At 42.0% G+C, this 22,589-nt stretch overlaps 1 protein-coding gene across 3 annotated transcripts in view; it reads left to right on the top strand.

Moving 5' to 3' along the window:
• Positions 1-22,589, top strand: part of Rbbp7 (RB binding protein 7, chromatin remodeling factor) — a 23,028-nt gene extending 439 nt beyond the window's left edge. Inside the window, exons 1-12 of one of the 3 annotated variants that reach the window (XM_004635081.2) lie at positions 246-408; positions 689-833; positions 6,927-7,072; positions 10,430-10,603; positions 11,539-11,654; positions 16,034-16,194; positions 16,847-16,973; positions 17,091-17,168; positions 17,630-17,706; positions 19,262-19,319; positions 21,367-21,477; positions 22,136-22,589. In XM_004635081.2, coding sequence (XP_004635138.1) covers positions 261-408; positions 689-833; positions 6,927-7,072; positions 10,430-10,603; positions 11,539-11,654; positions 16,034-16,194; positions 16,847-16,973; positions 17,091-17,168; positions 17,630-17,706; positions 19,262-19,319; positions 21,367-21,477; positions 22,136-22,204 — 1,410 coding nt within the window. In that variant the 5' untranslated portion in view covers positions 246-260 and the 3' untranslated portion in view covers positions 22,205-22,589. The other 2 variants (XM_023719570.1, XM_023719571.1) reach the window with 2 other exon arrangements.

Raw genomic sequence — 22,589 nt, 5'->3', positions numbered from 1 at the left:
GCGCGAGCCTGGGCGCGCGCCTCGTGGGGCCTGCGCCGGACGGGCCCGCGGCGCGGAAGCCTGGGAGCTCTTGCAGAGCTGGGCGCGGGGCCGAGGACGAGCCCCTCAGCCTCCTCCGCGGCTCCGCTCCCCCGGGCGACCCGGGCCCTGAGCGGAGGCCGTCACAGCCGAGAAGCTAGCGTGGCGGCTCGCTCTGCGCGTGCTCGGCGCCAGCTTCGGGGTCGCGGCCCTTGTCCGGGGGCTCTGAGGCCCGCTGGCCTATGGCTGCCGACGTGGGCGTCGTGGGCGCCAGGGCCTCTCCGGGCGGGGGAGGGAGGGAGCGGGCCTCGGGGTTGCGGCTGCACGTGGACCTGCCTTCCCGCGTGGGTCGTGGACCCTCCGTCCGCACAAGTCTTCATCCCAGAACAGGTGCGAACAGCTGTACCAGGCGAAGCAGTCTCGATGTCCGTGCAGTTAATGACCCAATTCGGTATGCGTGGGAGCGGTATTGATCTCGAAAGTGGAGAAAATAAGCTTCCTGGTCTTAGCGTTCTCTTCACGTTCTGGAAGAGTAGTTTGACTCCACGTTACAGATAAGTAAAAGGAAAGAGTAGGTTAGGTGTGGCTATCGAGATGACAGCCAGTGTGTACAGATTCTGCCTTGGATCCTTTTCACCCTTTTATCGTGTGGGCTTTCTCCAAATTTCAGTGTTTGAAGATACTGTGGAAGAGCGAGTCATCAATGAAGAATATAAAATCTGGAAGAAGAACACGCCGTTTCTGTACGACCTGGTTATGACCCATGCTCTTCAGTGGCCCAGTCTTACCGTTCAGTGGCTTCCTGAAGTAACTAAGTAAGGGTTTTGGGCAACTTTTATTTTCCATAAATTTAACCATCATTTTGAATTTCCTAGTTTTGGCATTTAATGCTTAAGAATATAAGCAAGGAATCCGCCCTTGGATGAGTTGGCAGGTGGTTTTTATTTTCAAAACTTAAGTGATTTGTAAGATGCTTTCTAACAATGTAAAGGGGAGAATCTGCTGTGGGATTTAATGATTGTAGAAAATACTGAATATATTTGACATTACTTGGATGAAAGCGTAGATCATTATGTCTCTAGACCTCAAACTGAGGCCTTTCTTTTACCGTATTGAAAAATGGTATACATACTAAATTTTAAATGTGTGGCATAATGAATTTTTGCGAAGGAAACATTCCTGTAACTAACATCCAAGATGGGAATACATTTTAACAAATGGCAAAGAGGAAAAGAATTTGGAAGCAGCTGACCAGAGAAAAGGCGTTACTGGTTTATAGCAGTGGTAGTGAACCTGTAGCACACGTGCTGCAGCCAGGTGTTTGCTACTGTTGAAAGCTCTAAAAGGTTTGCCACCGCTCTTACAGTATGAAATATAGTTTGACACTGCTGTTACTTTTCCTGCATGTTCTTTTCGAGCAGTTTTGAAATTTCTTTGGTTATAATGCCTGACATTTGCTGAGTACTTAGAGTGACACCTGACAGTTGTGAGATTTGTGTCTTATTTGAGCCCCCATAACAGTACTGTGTTATAGGTATTTATTACTGATTTGTGGCTGAAGAAGGGAGTTAAAGTGCAGTACTGTACACAAGATCACACAGCTAGTAATTGTTGCAGGGGCTTAGAAACAGTGTACTCACTTGGACTTTACCAACCCAGACCATTTGGCTCCAAAATTAAAGCAGCACCTGCATTAAGACTATCTTTCTTAGGGGCTGGAGAGATAGCTCACCGGTCTAAGCACCTGCCTAGCAAATGCAGACTCAGTTTGATCCCTGGTACAGCATGCTGTGCTAGCCCGCATAGTCTGAAACCCGGCATGGTGGAGCATGCCTGTAATCCCAGCACTGGGGAGGCTGAGGCAGGAGGATCACTGAGTATAGGCTGCTTATTGAGACCCTGTACCAAATAAATAAAAGAATGTTTTAAAACTACCTCTCTTCAAGGGTTGAACTTTTTTTAGTAGGAAAATGTCTATGTATATTATGTAGTAAAGGGGGAACTGTTTTTGTCTGAGACCTGGTCTCTGTGTGTGTGTGTGTGTGTGTGTGTGTGTGTAAGTGTAACCGGGGATTGAACTCTGGCCCATGCGCTTGCCAGGGAAGCACTTATGCTACTGAGCCATCTCCCTGGCCCCCTTTAGGAATGAGGCAGTTTTACTCAGCCCAGCGCTTGCCAGGGAAGCACTTACTCTACTGAGCCATCTCCCTGACGAGACATGGTCTTGCTATGCAGTTCAGATTGGTCTGGAACTGTTGGCAACCGTGCTTCCACCTCCCTACTCCTGAAATTATATATGTGTTCCACCACACCTGGCTGTGTACTTTAAAAGTTTATTGTTGTATGTTGTGAATTTAGATGAGGATTAAATCAAACTCAATATGGAAAGAGGATTTTGCCGTAAATTATAAAAATAGGTAAGGTAGTCTCAAGTAAAATAATTTTCATAATGGCTAGATAACCATACTTGAGTATTTTATAGAGAGGGGCTTTTTTTTTTTTGACGGAACCGGGGATTGAACTCAGGCATTTGCGCTTGCCAGAGAAGCGCTTATTCCACGCTTATTGCCCTGAGCCGTCTCCCTGCCCCCCCCCTTTTTTAATGGCAGAAGTTCTTTTTCTTTCTGTTTGGTGGCCTGAAGAGTCCTTGAGGGCATTTCTGGTTTCCTGTGAGAAACTGGGTTCGAACCAGAGCATCTTGAGCCTGACTGATTTGTTTAAGCAGGCACTTAAACAACTGAGCTAATGGGCAGGCCCCCTAGAGAGGGGCTTTTGTTGAGGTTTGGGGAAAAAAGTATGGAAATGTACAAGTGTAGGACTAATCTCAAAGAGCGAAATATTGGAGACTTTTAGACCTCGTGTTTTTTTAGTGTGGTGGGTCAAATTCAGGGTCTCAAGTGCTCTACCACCGAGTTGTGACCCCAGCTGTAGGCATGGACTTTTTCAACCACTTGAGAACAGATTTAAAAATAGATTGGCTATCATCCTATACTCTAGGGCTTTCGGGTTCTGGCTTGGAGCTTTGTGTGCATTTGCATCTTTTTGTCTTCCTATTAAGCAGGTTTAAAATGTATTAATATTTTGAATCTTTTTTACTTACTGTAGTATTAGAAAAGAGAACAGGAGCTTTAAGGTCAGAGACCTGGTTTTGAGTCCTGCCCCTGCTTACTAGCTTTGCAAGCTAGGGTAAGTTATGTGGTTTCTATGCTGGGGTTGTCTGTTCTGTGTTAAGTGGAGATACTGGTAGAACTGTCTGTCTACATTTGAGGGAATTAAATAAGATCTCATGGTAAATGCCTTGTATAGCATAAGAGCACAGTGGTGACTGGTGCTGGTTTTTCCACTACTTCCTCTTCAGGGATAATGTATAAAGATTCAAATAAGTTTCTTTTGGATTTCAATTAAAGCTACTTGCTGAAGTTTTCTTTAAACGTTGCTTATAATTATCTTGTATTTGTTTTTAAAATGATATAGGCGCATTATCCTTTATCTGAGGTTCTTGGAACCCTAAAGAGTTTGGATTTTGGATTGGGGGAGTATTTACATAAACTTAATGAACTATCTTGGGGATGGTACCAAAGTCTAAACATGAAATTTATGTGTTTCATACATACCTTTAAACATGACCTGAAAGTAAGTATATACAGTATTTTTAGTGTTTCTGTGTTTTAATTGCACCCAGCCACATGAGGTCAGGTGTAGAGTTTTCCACTTGAGGCATCATGTCAGCCTTCAGCAAGTTTCCCATATTTCGTATTTTGGGGTTAGGGATGTTCAACTTGTTTTCTGTATATTCCTCTTACCCCAGATAGGTTGATTTTGTATTAAATCCTACAAACTTAGGTGAGTTTAATTAAATTACATATTGTGGAATTTTATGTACAGAAAAGTTGTGGGATCAAGTTGTGGGATGTTCAGTGGCTAGAGAATGTAAGAAAATGCCAAGCAGCATGCATTCTTGGATATTAAAAACTGCTGTGTAGCACTTTTCAGGGTTGCATTTGGATATGAAGGGACTGTGATTGTGTTTTATCCCCAGATACAGAATAGTGTCCAACTGTTGGCTGTTCTATGACCTGGAGCTTTGAGGAATGGACCCTTCTCCACTTCTTAGGCCCTTCTGCCCATATTAAACAAGCTAAAGAGTACTTGGACTTTGAGGTGTACTTAAATCAAGTTAGGTAATTGTCCAAATAATTGATTTGGCTTTTAGAAGTTTTATAAACTAGTTGTTAGTTCATAATTCATCCATTAGATAATTTCTTACATATATTGACACTAGTTCTCTACAGAAAAAGCTTTGTAGTTTTTCAGATTCAAGCTATACGAAAGTGTATAGAGTGAAAAAAATTTCCCCTTCCACATCCCTCCCTCACCAGCATGTAGAAATGCCTAGCTATTAATCTTTTTTTTAATAGCCACTAGTGGTTCACCTGGATTTTTGGTGAGAGTATTTGTTGAAATTTTTTTTTATCAGCATGCTGACACATATACTTCTTTTTAAGGACTCCATAGAATGCTATTTGTGGATATAGTTAATTTAACCAGTTCTTTATTGATGGATATTAGGTTTTCATCCTTTTGCTACTGTAAACAGTATGGCTGCAGATATTCTTGTAGTAGAGCCTATTTTGTGATGGGGTGACTTTCATGGCAGTGGAATTACTGGATCAAAGGATGCTGGCATTGAAGAGGGATTGGCTCTTTCACCATTCGTGGTTCTACAGTCTTTAGGTGTGTCCAGTGTTGGAGGAAAATAATGCTGATTAGTTTAGAAAAGCAGGCTTTGACTTAATGATGGAGGTGACAAGATTTGTAGTAATAAATCCTGTGTGATAATCTGGGAGAAACTGAAATTGCTGACTTTGAGACTAGAGGAATTTTTAAGATCCTCCGGTGCACTTAGGAAAGTGCTTCTGAGAAAGGTCCTATAAGCCTACCTGTCGTTTTTACCTTGTTGGTTTTAATTTTTCTGCTTAACCCCACAAGAAGTCACTTCTTGTGGTTTTGTATCTCCCTCACAAGTTACTTATGTCAGCCCTAAAATTGTTCCTATGATGCCTCCTTTAAAGTACCATGCTCCTGCTTTTTTGTTTCTTCAGATAAATTGAAATTCCTTTTCATTTTAAGGCACTACTCTTGCAAACGTTTTACTTTAAGTCTTCCCTTTGTGTGTGTGTGTGTGTATTTTGGGGAAGGATCTACTGGGTGTTCAGGGTCTCACTACTAGATCAGACTCATAGTGATCTGCCTGTTTACAGCCTCCCAAGAGCTGGGATTACAGGTGTGCTGGTGCCACCATGCCCAGTCCTCTCAGCAGCACCCCCACCTCTCAGCATGCCCCCAGGCGGGGCCAACACAGCAGGCCCAGGGATGTAATCCCTGACCCCTGTGTCTGGCTTTAATCTGCTGAGCTATTTAGCTGGCCCTAAGTCTTCCTTTATACCTTAAAGTTAATTTTCTTTTCTTTTGTTTTTGAGACAGGGTCTTGCTATGTAGTTGATTGGCCTTGAAGTATGTGTTGCAGGCTGGCCTTGAACTCCTGCTCATTCCACCTGCTTCAGCTTTCCGAGTACTGGGATTGTAGGCATTTGCCACCACACCCTACTTAAAGTGGAATTAGTTTTCTTGATAGTTACCCACTGTGCATGTATCAACTAAGACCCGTGAAGCTAGGCAATTCAGACTGGCCTTCACCTGATTGTAATGCAGGCTGGCCTCAAACTCATGGCCATTCCTCCTGCTTCAGCCTTGAGTGCTCGGATTACAGGCATGTACCAGCATGCCCTGTGGGTTATCTGTTTTGCTTTTGGATTTATACATTCTTTTTTATGATGTCAATCCTTCATTTTGTACTTATTAGTAAATTACATGGCTTAAAAGTAAACTCTCAAACGCCTTTAAAAAAATAGTTTCTTGCTGGGCACTGTGTCACATGTACACCTGTAATCCCAGCACTGGGGAGGCTGAGGCAAGAGAATCACTGGGAGTTTGAGGCCAGCCTGTGCCACATAGTGAGTTCAAAGCTAGCCTGAACTTTATGGCGAGAACCTGTCTCAAAAAAAAATGACCCTTTGTATAAATGGAGCTTGGGAGCCAATGATTAGCCTGACTTAAGAGGTAGAGGGTGGGACCTGGAGCACAGTGAGAATTGCTGTTCTAGGAAAAGCATTATGGATAGATACCAGTGCAAAAATTAGCCGATTGCTGCAGAGTGCCAAGAGGCATTGGCAAGCTCTTCAGTTTCAGGGTACATTTCAGCAGAACAAGGTAATAGCCCCATGCTAAAACTGATTGCACATTTCATAAACTTGAGGCATCACAAACACAAGATGTTCTGTGTTACGCCATTTATACTTAAGAGCTGTTTTTTGCTTCTTTTTAAGTGAAGGAACTGATACACCAGGGTGGTTGTGATATAAGCAATTGCATATACCTAATTTTAGTTTGAGGAAGGTTTTAAAACCAGTTTACCTGACTCAGCCCTTTCCATTCTACCTTGTTGCTTCTCATTGAGAAATCAAAACATCGAGTATATTAAAGTGAGGATATAGGTAGAAGATAGAAGATATGTTTTAGGTGGGAAGTCAAGATATGTAAGTAACAGGATTGGTGGTGGTCCATGTCCCTTTGTGAACATTTGCATTTACTTTTTAGAATGCTGCTCTAGAAAAGGTATATTCACAGTGATAATTGAGGCAGGGAAGAATGGCTTTTAGGTGAGAAGCAAGCCTTCTATGTATTGTAGTTAGAATATTTCCTCACTTTTGCACTCATGGGGATGGTAGAGTTTGATAAGAGGGGGATCAGGTAGTTGGTGCTCAGCATATATTTGTTTAAAAAATTTAACGTACATGAGGGAACTAGACTGAGTTTGTCAGCAATTGAAGATTTTATGTCTTACACAGACCGGAAGGAAAAGATTATGCTCTTCATTGGCTGGTGCTGGGAACTCATACATCTGATGAGCAGAATCATCTGGTGGTTGCTCGAGTCCATATTCCCAATGATGATGCGCAGTTCGACGCTTCCCACTGTGACAGTGACAAGGGTGGTAGGTATTGCGTGTATTCCAGCATGAGTATCAGGAAACATGTCTCTTTTAAAAAGTATGTGCTACTAAAAATTTGAACTGTTAGCTTTCGGCTCAGCAATGTAGCTTTTAGAACTTTATTCTACAGAACTACTCACATGTGCAAGGATTTCGTATTATTTGTAGGATTGAAAAATTAGGATCAATCTAGCTTACCCAGATGTTGTTTTTTAGGGAATTGGTTGAACACATTGTGGTATGTTTGAAATACTGTGTATCAGTTAATAAGGAGAAAATGTATATATGCTGATATGAAGGCGTCCAAGATAGAGTAACTTAATAACTGGTATGTATAATTACAGTGTTTTGGTAAAAGTAGTATGCGTTGGTGTATGCATAGAGAAAACTCAGGAGATACATACTGAATGGTAGGATTTTGGATTTTTGTTTTTTGTCTTTGAGACAGGTTTCACTATGCAGTTCAGGCTGGTCTTAAACTCACTTTCCAGCTTTGCTGGCCTTGAACTCAGAAGTGATCCATCCTTCTGCCTCGGTCTTCTGAGTGCTGGGGTTACAGGCATGTGCTGTCACGACTGGTGGGTAGTGGATATTATAAATGCCAGTGCTCCTGTTTTGGTATCCCCATGACCATTGCAAGTTTCACTAGAATGACTCAAAACACTCAGTAGCAAATTATACATCCCAGCTAAGGTTTGTTATCATAAAGAAAACAGAACAAGTGCAGCAGGAACAAGATGTGCAGGAGGTCTGGCAGCAAGCTGTAGGGACATGTAGAATTGCCACCTGGGAGAGGCCCTGCGGCTCATAGGGTCTGAGGTTCTCCTGGAGACTGGTTACTGAGGCATGGGCTGCTGGCAGGCAGCCATGACAGTAAAAGCACAGGACGCCAGTAATGAAAGCAGGTGCACACAATCAATCTTGATATTTGTGCAGAGTGACCCTGCCAGTTGGGTACAGCATGGTCCGTTGCTCCAGGTGTGTCCCACAGAAGCATCAGTCCATCAGTGACAAAGAACATTCTGAGGTCCGTGTTCCCATATTGTGCCAGGAGTCAGTAATGGTCCTGATGTCCCTTGGAGGTATACCTCAGATATACAAAGCCTAAGCCACCAGACCTCCCAGGTAAATGACTCCTTCGTGGCCTCAGTTTGGTTTATGTTTTTTAGAAGAAAGGGGATACTTTATTTTAGAGGATTTCTAAAGAACATAGAAAGATAAGACATTAGAAATGATACACAATTTCAAACAAAAATGGGTAGATATTTAGACAGTGGTTCTTATATTGTATATTGTTGTCATCAGTGTAAATGCTCAGCTTATTTAGGGTTTTGTTTGTTTTGGGGTTTTTTGTTTTGAGACAAGGTATCACTGTATAATTCAGCCAAGCCTTGAACTCACTATGTAGCCCAGGCTGTCCTCAAAATCACAGTGATTGTCCTGACTCAGCCTAATGAATGCTGCAATTACATGTATGTATCACCATACCTGTCGGAACTTTATTTTTTGATACTGGGTCTCATTATGTAGTTCAGGCTGGCCTTGAACTCACTGTAGCCTGGAACTCATAGCAGTCCACCTTCCTCAGCCTCCCAAATAATGGCATTACGGGTGTGTACCACCACTCCCAGCTATGGCCAGATAGTTTTTGAATTTGAAAAGTGCTGTGTTCACAGTAAGTTGTACTTGGAAGCCTAGCTTTTTAAATTTTATTTTTAATTTTAACTTTTTTAGAGGTGGAGTCTCACTATGTTGCCTAAGCTGGTCTCAAACTCATGGAGTCTTGTGATCCTGCTGGATCACCCTCCTCCCGACTACTGGCAGGGTCCTCCTTGGGCTACAGCTGGAGGGGTAGTCAGGAAGGTTGAGCCATACTTTCTTGGACAAAATGGAAAGGTTGAGAGGGAAATGGGTGCTTTATATATGGCTGTGAGGGTCGTGGGTGGAGGAGCTCTAGCCACACTGAAATAGTTATGTTTGCTACAGAGAATGGCTAGAGATGCTGATACTAAGATGCAGGAGCCAGTGCTCATTAATCCTTCCCAGATAGTGAGAACTGGATAGCACTAAGAAATGGTTTCCTTTTTTTTCCTGTGTGTTTTCTTCAGGCCACTGTTTTGGGTTGGATTGGGTTTATTTTGTTTTGTTTTTTAAGACAGGGTCTCACTATGTAGCCCATGGTAGCCTTGAACTCAGGACGAACCTCCTGTGTCAGCCCCCCAAGTGCTGCAATTACAGGCGGGTGCCACCATGCTCAGCAGAGGCCACTTTATTTTACTACCTGCCTGGCTCCATTAGGCATTTGAATTAGTGGTCCCTGACCCAAGACATAGGGTAAGCTAAAAAGGAATGTGCAAAGCAGCATTATAAGTAAGAAATAACACAATTACGTTGTGAAGTCTGATAACTTTTCTGAGCGTCAGCAAGACTATTCAAGTTTTTATAAGCACAAAAAAGAAAATATTTACTATATAGTATCTGCTTAATCGTCTGTATTTGTATTTTTTTGCTGATAGCTTGCTGCTTTTCAGAAGTTATCTTTCTTTTTATGAAACTTCAATTTTTCAAGGCCTCATTCCTGGCTGTAACACTACAGCCTTATTTACCTACCAGATGGAGAGGTTAATCCCCTGATTTTAACCTTACATAAGCAGCTGGACCAAGTATGCCAGCAAGACCTGTGTTTGTGTGCGCATGCATGCGTGTATCTTAGGCAAAGGTAGGTGTTAGTCATCATGGGTTTTGTTTGACAATGTTTTCTGACTTTAGACTTAAGGACTGTTTGTATTTGTGAGAGTAAATCTTTGCTTTGTTTTTGTTTTAAGGGATATCAGGAGTCGAACTCGGGACCTCATGCTAGTCAGGCACTGTGCTACTCAGCTAAATACCTGGCCTTAATCTTTGTTGTTTTGATGTAACAACCATGCCAGATGAGTTGGATTTGAGCTAAAAGTATTGTTCTCTTTATTATGTGGTTTGAAATTGTTTGTGAATAACTGTATCTTTACAACTGAAAGAGGCCAATTTTTATTTAAGTGCAAGGTGGAAGTGAATCCACTTACATAAGGTAGCTACCAGTATTTTCTAATGTAAGTGGGCTTTGAAAATAAATTCCAAGTGGCAAATAGACCACTATGGTGTTTGGGGTCTCGGAGGGTTTTTTTGTCTATCATAAATTTATAGGGGCCGGGGAGATGGCTCAGTGGAATAAGTGCTTCCCTGGCAAGTACCAGGGCCTGAGTTCAATTCCTGGTTCTGAAAAAAAAAATTTATATTGCATTCTGTTAGGATAAAATCTGGTAAGTTAAGTGGCATTTAAATTTCAATCTAAAGTATGTGTTTCTTTTTTCCTCGCATTAGAATTTGGTGGCTTTGGTTCTGTAACAGGAAAAATTGAATGTGAAATTAAAATCAATCATGAAGGAGAAGTGAATCGTGCCCGTTACATGCCACAAAATCCTCACATCATTGCTACAAAAACACCATCTTCTGATGTGTTGGTTTTTGACTACACAAAACATCCTGCTAAACCAGGTATGTAGTAATAAAGGCAGCCTAGTACTTAAACCATTCTTATTCAAAATAGACTGTAAGGTTTAAAAATAGTTTAAGGATTCACATAACTATTTTCAGGTGATTTGTCCAAAAGAGCCAGCAACAGAATATCCTTACAGCTGAGGGTTATTATAGCAAAGGAGCCAGAACAAAAGCAGGAGAAAGACACACAGCAGATGTAGTCCCGAGAATTCAGGCCAGGCCTGCAAGTCTTTCCTCTCCAGGGACACAAGGACATGTGCTGTTTTGCTAGCAGCAAATAGCAGCATGTGCCCAGAGAAGGCTTTGTGAGTGCTAGGGTCTGGGTTTTTCTTGGAGGTCTGGTCACATGGGTACATCCTGTGCTGTGACAGGCCACACTAATGAAACGACCCTAGCAGTGAAGCCAGATGCATCTTGATTCTTGCTGAACAGTCCTGCAAGTCTTGACAAGTTGCTAGAGCACACCTTGCTGCTTTGGGCATACACAGTTTCATGAGACAGTGACAGGAACCTTCCAGAGGTCACGTTCTCAGTTTGGTCAAGGGTCATTGATGGTTGCAGGCTACCTTTAAGACATGCAAGAGTGGCCCAACCTGCTGTGCTAGGAGTTCTTCTGAAAATTGATCAGGGGTTGGGGGTGGGTTGCCACTGTATATATTTTCAGGTAGCTAGTTTCAGTGTTTCTGTGGTGGAAATAGTACTAGATTTTCTAAAGAAACAGGCATTTAGTGGTCCTGAAGCACAGTTTGCATCAAGTATTTAAAATGAAGCAGAAAAAAATAGCTTTTCAAAGGTGATTGTGTACCAGAATAAGTCCTTATTTCATGTGGATTTCTGTTAAGCTCACTCAGTGAAAGAGTGAGGATTTGTTTTCACCAGTTCTGATAAACAATATAATAACTTAGTAGTTAATGTATTTCTTTTCTCCTTAGACCCAAGTGGAGAATGTAATCCTGATCTTAGGTTAAGAGGTCACCAAAAGGAAGGCTATGGTCTTTCCTGGAATTCTAATTTGAGTGGACATCTCCTAAGTGCATCCGACGACCATGTGAGAAATGTGTTCTTCCTAATCTGCTCATATACTGAGAATTAAAGTGTCACAGGACAGCTCTGCACTAAGGAGCACTATATAGATGAACAGTTTTCTAAGATAACTCTGTTGATGATTTGTGATAACATTTTCCCAGGTTTTAGAGCAGTGGTTTTTTTCAGACTGCTCTGTTGGAGTCTTAGGTTTTCACAAAGATTTGTTTCATTTTTAAAAAAAAAAAATTAACGCTTAAGTTGGGTGCGTGGTGCATACCTTGGATTGTAACATTCAAGAGGCTGAGGCGGGAGGATCACTGAGTTCAGCCTGAACTGTATAGTGAAACCTTGTCTGAAAAAAAAATAACACTATTTTTGTAGTGCTAGGGGTCAAGCCTGGGGTCTGATGTGCTAGGCAACTGCTCTACTAGTTATACCCTCAAGCTCCTCACAAAACTCGAAGCATTCTTGGGATGGAGGGATAATGGGCAAAAGATCTCCTATTTTAAAGAGGATCTCAATACCCTTATAATGGAAATTATAAAGCATTTATAAAACTAGACTACTGTACTTTTTAAAGTGTACAACTGAATGGATTTTACTGTGTTCAAAGTTCCACAACCATTACCTATAAACCTGGACTTATTTCCATCAAATACCCCAAAAGGAAATTGTGTACCGGTGAAGCAGTCCTTCCTTGTCCCTTACCATAGCTCCTAGGAACCAATAATTTTATTTTCTGTCTACTACTGTTCTAGGTATTTCACATACAAGTAGAGTCATACACTGTGTGGCCTTTTCTGTCTGGTTTTCACATGTTTTCAAGTAACATTTCTCCTTTCTTGTAGTATTTCAGTATATCTACCACAGTTTGCTTATCCATTTATCAGTGTAATGGATGTTTGAGTTGTCTTCAGTGTTCCCTTTTCTGTTCATGCTACCAACACTTGCCTTTGCATTTACAGCCCTCTTAGTGCAAACACATTCTAGATTTGATTCACATTTTCTTCTTACCTGATGATGATGATCAGCATCTTTTCTTGTGTTTATTGGTCATTTTTATACATTCTTTGTTGAAATATGTTTTCAAAGCCTTTGTCCATTTTTTAAAATACTGTCTTTTCTCTCTTTTGCGGTCTGTGGTAAAGCTGGCCTTTAGTTTGTGATCCTTCTGCCTCAGCCTCCAAAGTAGCGGGGATAAGTGTGCATCACTATGCCCAGCTGGCTTTATTGTCGTTATATTGAATTGCAAAAATTCTTTATGTGCTCTAGATACAAATCTTTTGTCAGATGTGATTTCCAGAGTTTCTCCCATTTTTGGTGGTTTTTTTGTTTTGTTTTTTTATTGGCTACAGGGTCTAACTACACCATTCAAACTTGTAGTGATCCTTCTGTCTACACCTTCCCAATACTGGGATTACAAATGTGCATCACCACACCCAGTTTAGGGACTGGCATGGCATGCCATAGCAGGGATTGAACTCGGGTCCTTGCTCTCCCCAGGGAGACACTTAGACCACTGAGCTGTCTCCTGAGTCCCATGATAGTGTTCTTTGGGGGTTTTTGGTTTGGGTTTCTTTTTGTATTTTTTTAGGGAACAGTCTATAGGGTGTTCAGGGTCTCACTACTAAATCGGACTCGTAGTGATCCACCTGTTTACAACCTCCCAAGAGCTGGGATTACAGGCGCGTGCCACCATGCCCAGTCTCAGTTGCGACCTCAGCACGTTCCGGGGGCAGGGCTGGCATGGCAGGCCCAGGGATCGAACCCCGGCCCCTGCAATAGTGTTCTTTGAAATACAGTTTTTAAAAAATTTTGTCCAATTAATGTTCTAAATTTTTTCACTTGCATTTTGGTTTTGTATCTAAGAAGCTATTGCATAATCCAGTGTCACTAAGGTGTTCATTTGTATTCCAAGAATTTTGGAATTTTGTCTTAGATTTAGGTCTTTCATCTATTTTGGGTAAATTTCTGTTTATGCTTTGAGATGGGGTTGCACTTCATTCTTTTGCATGTGATAATCTAGTTTTCCTAGCACCATTTGTTGAAAAGTGACTTTGGCCTATTAAATCATCTTGATACTCTTATTATAAAACATTAACAGTTTAAAGTACCACACAATTTGAAATCAGTTTGATTCATTCATTGCACATCAGAATACCATTCTCACTGCCAACAGTCCTGTATCCTCTTGTGCATCCCTTACTATAAGGGAAAGGCATTTGATATGATTCTAGGAAAAAAGGAACACTTTTGGGCCTTCTGAATGCTCATATACCTTGACCACAGTTTCACTTCATGCCTGCTTCACGGGAGCAGATTGCTTGCCTTTTAACTTAGTATATTCCTGGACCTAGTATATGGCCTTCTGTCTTTGTTGATGGCCATGGCTGTTAAGTGTTTTGAATATCCAAAATGAATAAATGCCTCAGTAGGGGGCCAGGGAGATGGCTCAGTGGAATAAGCTCTTCCCTGGCAAGTGCATGGGCCTGAGTTCAATCTCAGGTTCGGCAAAAAAATAAATGAATTAAAAATAAAAATAAATGCCTCAGTCAAGATTCTCTAGTTGCACACAGCCAAAACCAACTCTGAATTAGTGGGAAAGGAATTCAGAAGGACAACAGGGGGGAGCTCACAGGCTGCTGTGATGGCTGGAGAGCAAGGCTTTGCACACTCCCTGAAAGAAGAGGGCAGATCCACAAACCAAAGCAGACCGGTGAGGATTTCATCCTTCCCACACCATCAGAACAGCTCTTCCTGGTCGCTCTTTAAGGATTCAAGGTTGGAGGCCACTCATGGGGCTGCTGTCACAAACTTGGAGCTCAGCTGCCAGAGGCACAGAGACAAGACTCTGCTTCCTGTGAGATAGGAACAGTGGGCTCGACCCAGTAACCTGCTTAACCAGGTCTTTCTGAAGACATCACAACATCGAAGAATTCTGAGGGTCACGCACAGTGCTGAGCTTCTCTGGCTCTGGCCTTAGCAGGAGTGGGGGTAGAAATTGGGAGCCCTGCACACTGTTCTCATTGCATGTAAATTGCATGTCAGGATGTGTGAGTAACATAAGAGCCACTTGTATCTAAAAGTTTTTGTTGCTCATCTAGGTGTGTTACACACCTATAATCCCAGCTGTTTAGAATGCTGAAGGAAAAGGATCACAGTTCAGGTCCATCCTGGGCAATTTAGCAAGGCTGTGTCTCAGAAATTACAAAGGGTTAGGGTATAGCTCAGTGGTAGAGCATCCTTGAGTTCAACCCCTGGTACCACCAAAAAAAAAATGTTTCTTGGAAAATAGATATTCCTGAGAAGTAAATTTGTAGCAGTAACATCATCATACAGGAAATTGGTTTAAGGGGCTAGGGGTAAAATATAGTTGTAGAACACTTGTCTAGCGTGTGTGATCGATCCTTCCAGTACCACACAGGAGGCTAAGTGATTTAAAAAGATAAGGGATTAGCCAGGCATTGTGGTGCATACCTGTAATCCTATCCACTCAGGAAGCTGAAGCAAGAGGGTAATTGTAAGTTCTAGACCAGCTGGAGCTGCAAAGTGAGCTCAGAGCCAGCCTGAACTGCATAACGGACCCTGTCTCAAATGGGAGGGAGGGAGGGGGAGAGAGAGAGCATGAGCACGTGCACTGGGGCTAATTCCAGTGAGATTACAATTATTGTCAACAAACCTCAAAATGAATTATTTCTTTTATACTACTGAGAATCTTTGCTCAATAGCTTACTTAAAACTTAAGACTTTGCTCTTAATTCGTTGTGATGAGATGTCACAAGAGAACCTTAAACATAAAGCCTCATAATCTGTAGGCTGCTGTGATCTCTGAGGCCTGAGAAGGTCGTGATCTCTTCTTGGCTCCGCTGATACTGGGATAGTGCACCATGGAGATAGGTCTGGGGGCCTAACCTTTGACCTCTAGAGCAGAGCAGGGGTGGGTGTTCTGGCATAGGGTCATCCCACTGCCATGCTGCCTTCATGTCTGGTAGTTCCTACCAGGAAGTCAGACTTATCCAGGGGGCTTTTATTTTTTAAGGCAGGTTTTTATTTTCACTATCAGCCTTCCCAGCCCAGTGTCTAGTTTTGGGATGTGCATTGCTGGGCAGTAGCTGTTAAGCTGCTGGCTCTGTGATTTGTGTCATCAACTGTTTGTGCATAGATAGCAAGTAAAAGCCAGTGTCCTTTTACCTACTACCATACTCTGTCTTCCCCAGTATAGTTTCCGTCCCTTCTGCATCTTCCATCATGGAGGCTGCACCCACAGTCTTCTGCTTGTATTTTTTCTCTGTGTGTTTCTAATTTTTACCTAGCTTTACTTTTAATGAAGATACTAGATAAGAAGTTTGTCTTTAAGATACACTGTCTTACAGCCTTTACCTCTTTTTTTTTTCTCCTCAGACTGTCTGCCTGTGGGATATAAATGCAGGACCAAAGGAAGGCAAAATTGTGGATGCTAAAGCCATCTTTACTGGCCACTCAGCTGTTGTAGAGGATGTGGCCTGGCATCTGCTGCATGAGTCCTTGTTTGGATCAGTCGCTGATGATCAGAAACTCATGATGTATGGAGGAGAGTTTGGTGGGGTTTTGATGGGTGGTTTGAATAAGCATCAGTAATTGTGCTAGACTGATTTGATTGCTTTTTTAGAGCATAAAAAGCTTTAGGTGAGGTATAGTAGACATACAATAAACTATGTAGTAGCCATTTTATGTGAAACTGCTATATGGATAAACTTTTGTAAAAGAAAAACAGCTGTACACATGTGAAGGAAAATGAGTGGTAGTGGCAAACGGCAGAATTGCGATCAAGAGTGATTCCATTGGGATGTGGAGCTAGGTGAATTTAGCCACTTAAGCCATTTCTTGTCTCCAAAAGAAATGCTGAGACAAATGTGGCAAAATACTGAACTTGACAGGGCTAGTTGTAGGTATTGGGTTTTGCTACATTTTTCTCTGTTAGAGATAGCCTCTATTTTGTGTATCTTGGAATGGTTAAGCATCTGTATGAAGAACCAGAAGTAATAAGTGATAGTTACCTGAAGCATTAAAAGATGTCATTTAGTAGTAAGGTCCAGATTGCCAACTCTGTGTGATTGGTGTCTGAAGGGGGCAGTGGAGCGGAGTGGGAAGGGTTGGCCTAGCAATAAGTGTGTACAAAGTTTGGGGGCCTCAGAGTCCTCCTTGAGTGCTATGCACCTCATACCTCTGTTTCAGATGGGACACCAGGTCCAACACCACCTCAAAGCCGAGCCACTTGGTGGATGCGCATACTGCCGAGGTCAACTGCCTCTCCTTCAATCCCTACAGCGAATTCATTCTAGCAACGGGCTCTGCGGATAAGGTGTCCGAAGCTTTTGCATAATTAGTGTTTATGAAACCCAATAGTTTATACTTTAACCGGGTATTTAAAAGATTTTATGTAAAGCATAGAAATGAATTCATTTGTTTTTTCCTTCAGACGGTAGCTTTGTGGGACCTACGTAACTTAAAATTAAAACTTCATACCTTCGAGTCTCATAAGGATGAGATTTTCCAGGTATGTGACACTTCTTTTTATATGCCTGGCGTAATTGGCATAGGTAAACTTTAAAGTTTTTTCTTGTATGTTGATAATGGATGTGGGCTTTTTGTTTTTAATAAAGCTCCTTCTGGTTTAAGTAAAGTAGAGGAAACAAGTTGGAGCTTTTTAAGAGGCTCTTAGTTCAAAACTAGAAGAAAAGATAGTACTAGCTTAAGAAGTCAACTTGCATGGGATGGCTGTTGAGCTCAGTTTATTGGGAGCCCTGGCTGAGTTCCTTGGTATACTGGGGAATGGAACTTCCAGTGGGGAGGCTGGAGATTGGGCTCTCCAAGAGCATTTCAAAGTGGGGAACAGGAGACTTGGGCCTCTGGGCCAAGATGGAGCTAGTAAAAGATAAAAATAACATGGGTTAGAACAGCAGCACAAACTGAGGGTTAGGGGTGCTTTACGTACATTCTTAGAATATTTGTTGCTAGGTCCACTGGTCTCCACATAACGAAACTATTCTGGCTTCAAGTGGTACCGATCGTCGCCTGAACGTGTGGGATTTGAGGTAATTTAAGATCTGGAGACAAGATATTTTGTGAATGGTATGCTAATGTAGTAAGTTATATAATAGTGCATAAACTAGAAAAGCACTTTGTTACTCCCACTTCAATAACCCTAATATGAAAAGCAACAAAATTTCAACTACCTTTCTAAAGAGTTTTTGTTCTATAAAATAGGGGTGAGGCAGCAAATGGACCATAAAATCAATTTCTCTGTTGAGATGTTTGTCAGTAGACAGGAGAGTGTGTGTGCACATGCACCCAGATAGTTGTATAGTTCAAAAACTTGCTGTAGAAAAGAATTGATGTCAGCTGCTTTTGTCTTGGAGGCTCTCGCTGCACATCTGCAGCACTGCTCCTGCTCAGGTTCTGTACCATTTGCTCTCCTGTGATTTATCCATTCATTCTACATGTGTGAGCTCTCAGAGCTTGTGTACGCCAGGACTCCTTTGTAAAGAAGACAGAGGCAACCCATGCTGTGACCTTTGTGTTCTCTGGGGGCTCACTGTAGTTTTTCTCAGCATGTAGAAGAGCCAGCGCATGCCTGTAATTCTAGCCCTCTGGGAGCCTGAAGCAGGAAGATTGCAAGTTCAAGCCCATGCTGGGCAACTCTGATTTAGTGAGACCTTGCATCAAAAAACCAAAAGGAATGGGAGATGAAATTCCTTGAAACAACACTGGATTCAATCCCCAGTGATTCCCTAAATCTAGGAGTGGTGGTATATATCTGTAACCCCAGCACTTGGGAGGCTGAGGCTGAAGGATGACAAGTTCTTGGCCAGACTGAAAACTAAGTCCTTTGGCTTCAGAGCTACTATTCTAAGAATTTGAGTCTGCTTTGAACCTTTAGAGCCATTGATAAAGTTGCTTAGTTTGTACTCCCTTGACGTGGACTAAATTGTTTTATGGGAAGGGGAAAAACTCAAGTGACTGTATTTTGACTTACAAACTGAAATTTTTAAGAGAAAACTCCCTAAAAACCTTTTATTTAGGGGTTGTATGTAGCATTTGCCTGACATGCATCAGGCCCTGGGTTTAGTCCTCAACACTAAAAACATACTGCTTTGGCTTAATATATTCCACAGTTAAAATTGTTTTGTTTTCATATATAGACAGATTGAGAATATGCTGTGTGGTTGTACTTCACCCCTGGAATGCAAAGGCTTTAGGAATATAGAGGCTACATGTTCGTTGGCATGTACATTGGGGGTGGGGTGGGGTTGAGATAGGGTCACAGGGTGTAGTCCATGTTGGCCTCAAACTTGCAATAATCCTCCTACTTTGTCTTCCTGCATGCTGAGATTACAGGCGTGCACCACTACCACGCTCAGCTGAAAATGTGGGAGAAATTTTGTGTTAGTGGGTATTATGAACAGTTCGTTCTGCAGTTATAATTATGAATAGCACTCACCTGTTTGCAGAAAGCAACCATCCTAGCAAGAAGTTGCACTCGGGTGTGTGCCTGTGCTTTAGGGTGAACTTTCTGGATGATGCTAGTGTAGTGTGTACTCTTGCTGTGAGAATTTGCAATAATGAAAGCATTCTATTCTTTGTTACTAGCAAAATTGGAGAAGAACAGTCAGCTGAGGATGCAGAAGATGGGCCTCCAGAACTCCTGGTAGGTGCTCTGGGAGAGGAGGTGCTACATGCAGGGTGGGCTCTTTGTCACCAAGCCACTTAGCACAGGGATGAGTCAGAACCTTCTATTCTAGCTCTCAGAAATGGCTTCAGAGTGGAAGTCTTGCTGCTAAGTGATTGAGCTCTGAAATTTATTCAAAATAGTACATGAAACCCAGTTAGTTTTTACAAATGTTTTAGTAAGTTCTTTGAGCTCCTGGAACATACTGAATAGTAATTTCTCACTGGTTTCAGCCTTCCTATATTCTGAATGCTTTATTTGAAGGAAGGAGTCCTATTGTTACTCACTGGACAGTAGTTCACACCTTCTAACAGGGTGGATAATTGGTAGTAACCTGCTGTAAGTTCAGGGCACTCTTTTATGAAGCATTGCCAAACTTAGCAGTGGCTCTTTGTTCTTGCTCTGAAGTAAACATTCATCTCCTAGTCTTAGGCAGTTGGTCACTCGTTGCTTTTAGCATAGGTTTTTTTTTTTTAGCTCTTCTAGCACTGCTTATTTTTGGTTAACATATACTTTGCCCACAGTCATAAAAAGCAGAGGCCCTATGACTAAGCCAGCAAGATGCTGGGCCCTACTGTGTGAAGCTCCTAAGCCAGTGACAGCGAACTTTTTAGGAGTTTTCAAAGATCTAAATAACGTTTTGCAGCATGCGTGCCAGAGGTTCACCACCACTGCCCTATCCAGGCCCTTGTACTCCTTACCGGCTGCTTCCAGGCAGCAAGTGGTAGAATTGGAATGGGCCTCAGTACAGCTGAGACAGGAGGATTTCTCAGTAACTGAGATATGCGCTTTTATTCTACAGTGACTGACTGACTCTGAGAAGTCTGCTTGTGAAGCAGTTTTATTATATTTCCTAGAAAACACATTGCTCCTGGCTTTTGTCCAGCTGTTTTCACTTATTTTAAAGCTTTAGTATGATATTCACATACAGTACAATTCATATTAAGTTTACAATTCAGTAATTACGCAGAATTGTACAACCATCTCAAGTCAGTTCTACATTTTTTCCTGTTAAAAAAAAATCTATCACCTTCTTATGTTCTCTTCTTCCAGCCCCTGATGTGTTTCTTTTATGGATCTTGTTACAATGATTGCTGTGTACATTCCAAAGCAGTGGTCTTTAAATACTTTGATTATACCCCTTGGGACTGCTCTGAAAAGTTTCCTCAACTCAGTTTCCAGTATAGGAGCACTCTACAATGTCGCATCCCCAGCCCTTTTTAAATTTTATGTTGAGACTGGGTCTCAAGTTGCCCAAGTTGGCCTCAAACTTGATCCTGCTGCCTCAGCTTCCCAAAATGCTGGGATCATGAGCACTTGGCACCACAACCAGGCCTACCTCACATTTTCAAATTGAAATACTGATTAGGTCAAAGACACACATTTCATACAATCTCTGCCCAGAAGACAGAGACCTCATTGTCAAAGAGTCAAGACAGCATTTATCAGAAAGTGTGACTTGCCAGTTCTAGATAATGTTAATATTTGTGTCCTTTGAAAGAAGTTATTTTGAATTCTTATTCAGAGATGTAGAAGGTACAGTGCTTGCTCTCAAGGTTGCCTCCTGTAGGAAATCAAACTGCCTCCTTCAAGCATTTCTTTGTAAAGCTCTGTCCCTGAGAGATTTTAGACCTGTGGAGCCCTGGGGGTTGGGCACCCCAGGGTAAGGTGTTTTATCTGCAGACTGAGTGAAAGTGAGGCCTGTGCCTTCTAGTGCAGGGGGCCCAGTATAGGAGAGCTTACCTTACACATGAACAGCTGTGCAACACAGTGGTGCAAATTGTTCCTGGAACTCATTATGTAGCCAGAGCTGGCCTCACATTTAAGGAGATCCTCCTGCATCAGTCTCTAAAGTGCTGAGATTAGGGGCATTCACCACCACACCTGGCCACATTGTTAGGAGAAAGCTCTTTTCAGGGACACAGGCCAAAGAATGTTGGGGAGGGGCATCCTATCTGCAGCTAACTGTGTGTAGTAGTACATGTAGACAGGACCTCATACTTACTGAGGCATTCCTCCTTTCCAGTTTATTCATGGAGGACACACTGCCAAGATTTCAGACTTTAGTTGGAACCCCAATGAGCCTTGGGTTATCTGCTCAGTGTCTGAGGATAACATCATGCAGATATGGCAAATGGTAAGCTAAAATTATTTTTTCCCAAAAGCCTGTTTTGTAAAGAAGAGATTTACTAGTGCTGTAATAGAAATGTTTAGGTACCTATAACTTCTTGGAATGTAAGATAAAGCCCCATTTGACAAGTCCTGAATTCAGTATTGGCACTTGGTCCACTGCCTGTGGCACCTGCTGGGTCAGGAGAAATCTGTGTAAACAGATGCAGACACAGCATCCGCTCCAGTGTTTGCTGGCATGGCACTGTGGGTCCTGGGCTTTCAGCATCACTGTTGCTATCTACAGGTCCTTAAGTGTTTGAGTACTGGCCCAAGAGGGGACTGAGGTTGTGCAGTGATAGATGGCTTCCTAAGGTGGTGATGTGTCATCCACACCTCGGATAATCAGCAAGACCATCACCAAGTGACGTTCATGTGAACAAGGACTGAGTATGTGAGGTTAGACGTGTATGCAGGACCATACAGTGGCAACTTCTAAGAATAATGGCCTACCTGTCTTTTTCTGGGTGGTGTAGTACAAAAATCACACTGGTAAATTCCTCTGAAAATATGTCATGGACAGCAAATCCTAAAATCTGGATTAGCAGGTTTAAATTTATCTTTAGATTATTGTATGAAACCCTTGGGGAATTTTATCTATGAATTTATTTGGTTATTGTCTCTAGGCTGAAAATATTTACAATGATGAAGAGTCAGATGTCACAACTTCGGAACTGGAGGGACAAGGATCTTAAACCCAAAGTATGAGAGCTGTTTTTGTTGAATGTAATGCTACACAAATGCTTGATTTCTCAAGCACCAAAACAACATTGTATAGTGGGAAAGGTTAAGTGGGGTGGCTTATGGCATTCTTGACCCTATGATTCTAGCACTTTCAAGTGAGCTGTTGCGTACTGTATCATATTGTAGTTATTAGGGAAGAAGGAATGTTGCTTCGGAAGGAATATCACATCGTTTTAAAAAATAAGTAGCAGGGTACTGCCTTTGATTCAACTGTCCTAAGCCCTCATTTTCTCAAACTTAAGTGCTTGCTGTTCCCAAATATGCAAGGATAACTTTTACACTTTTTCCTTCAACACTTCTTGATTGGCTTTGCAGAAATAAAAGTTTTAAAATAAA

This window comes from Octodon degus, unplaced genomic scaffold (genome assembly GCF_000260255.1).
Source record: "Octodon degus isolate 3935 unplaced genomic scaffold, OctDeg1.0 scaffold00069, whole genome shotgun sequence".
NCBI lineage: Eukaryota > Metazoa > Chordata > Mammalia > Rodentia > Octodontidae > Octodon > Octodon degus.
This window is presented reverse-complemented; position numbering and strand designations above follow the sequence as displayed.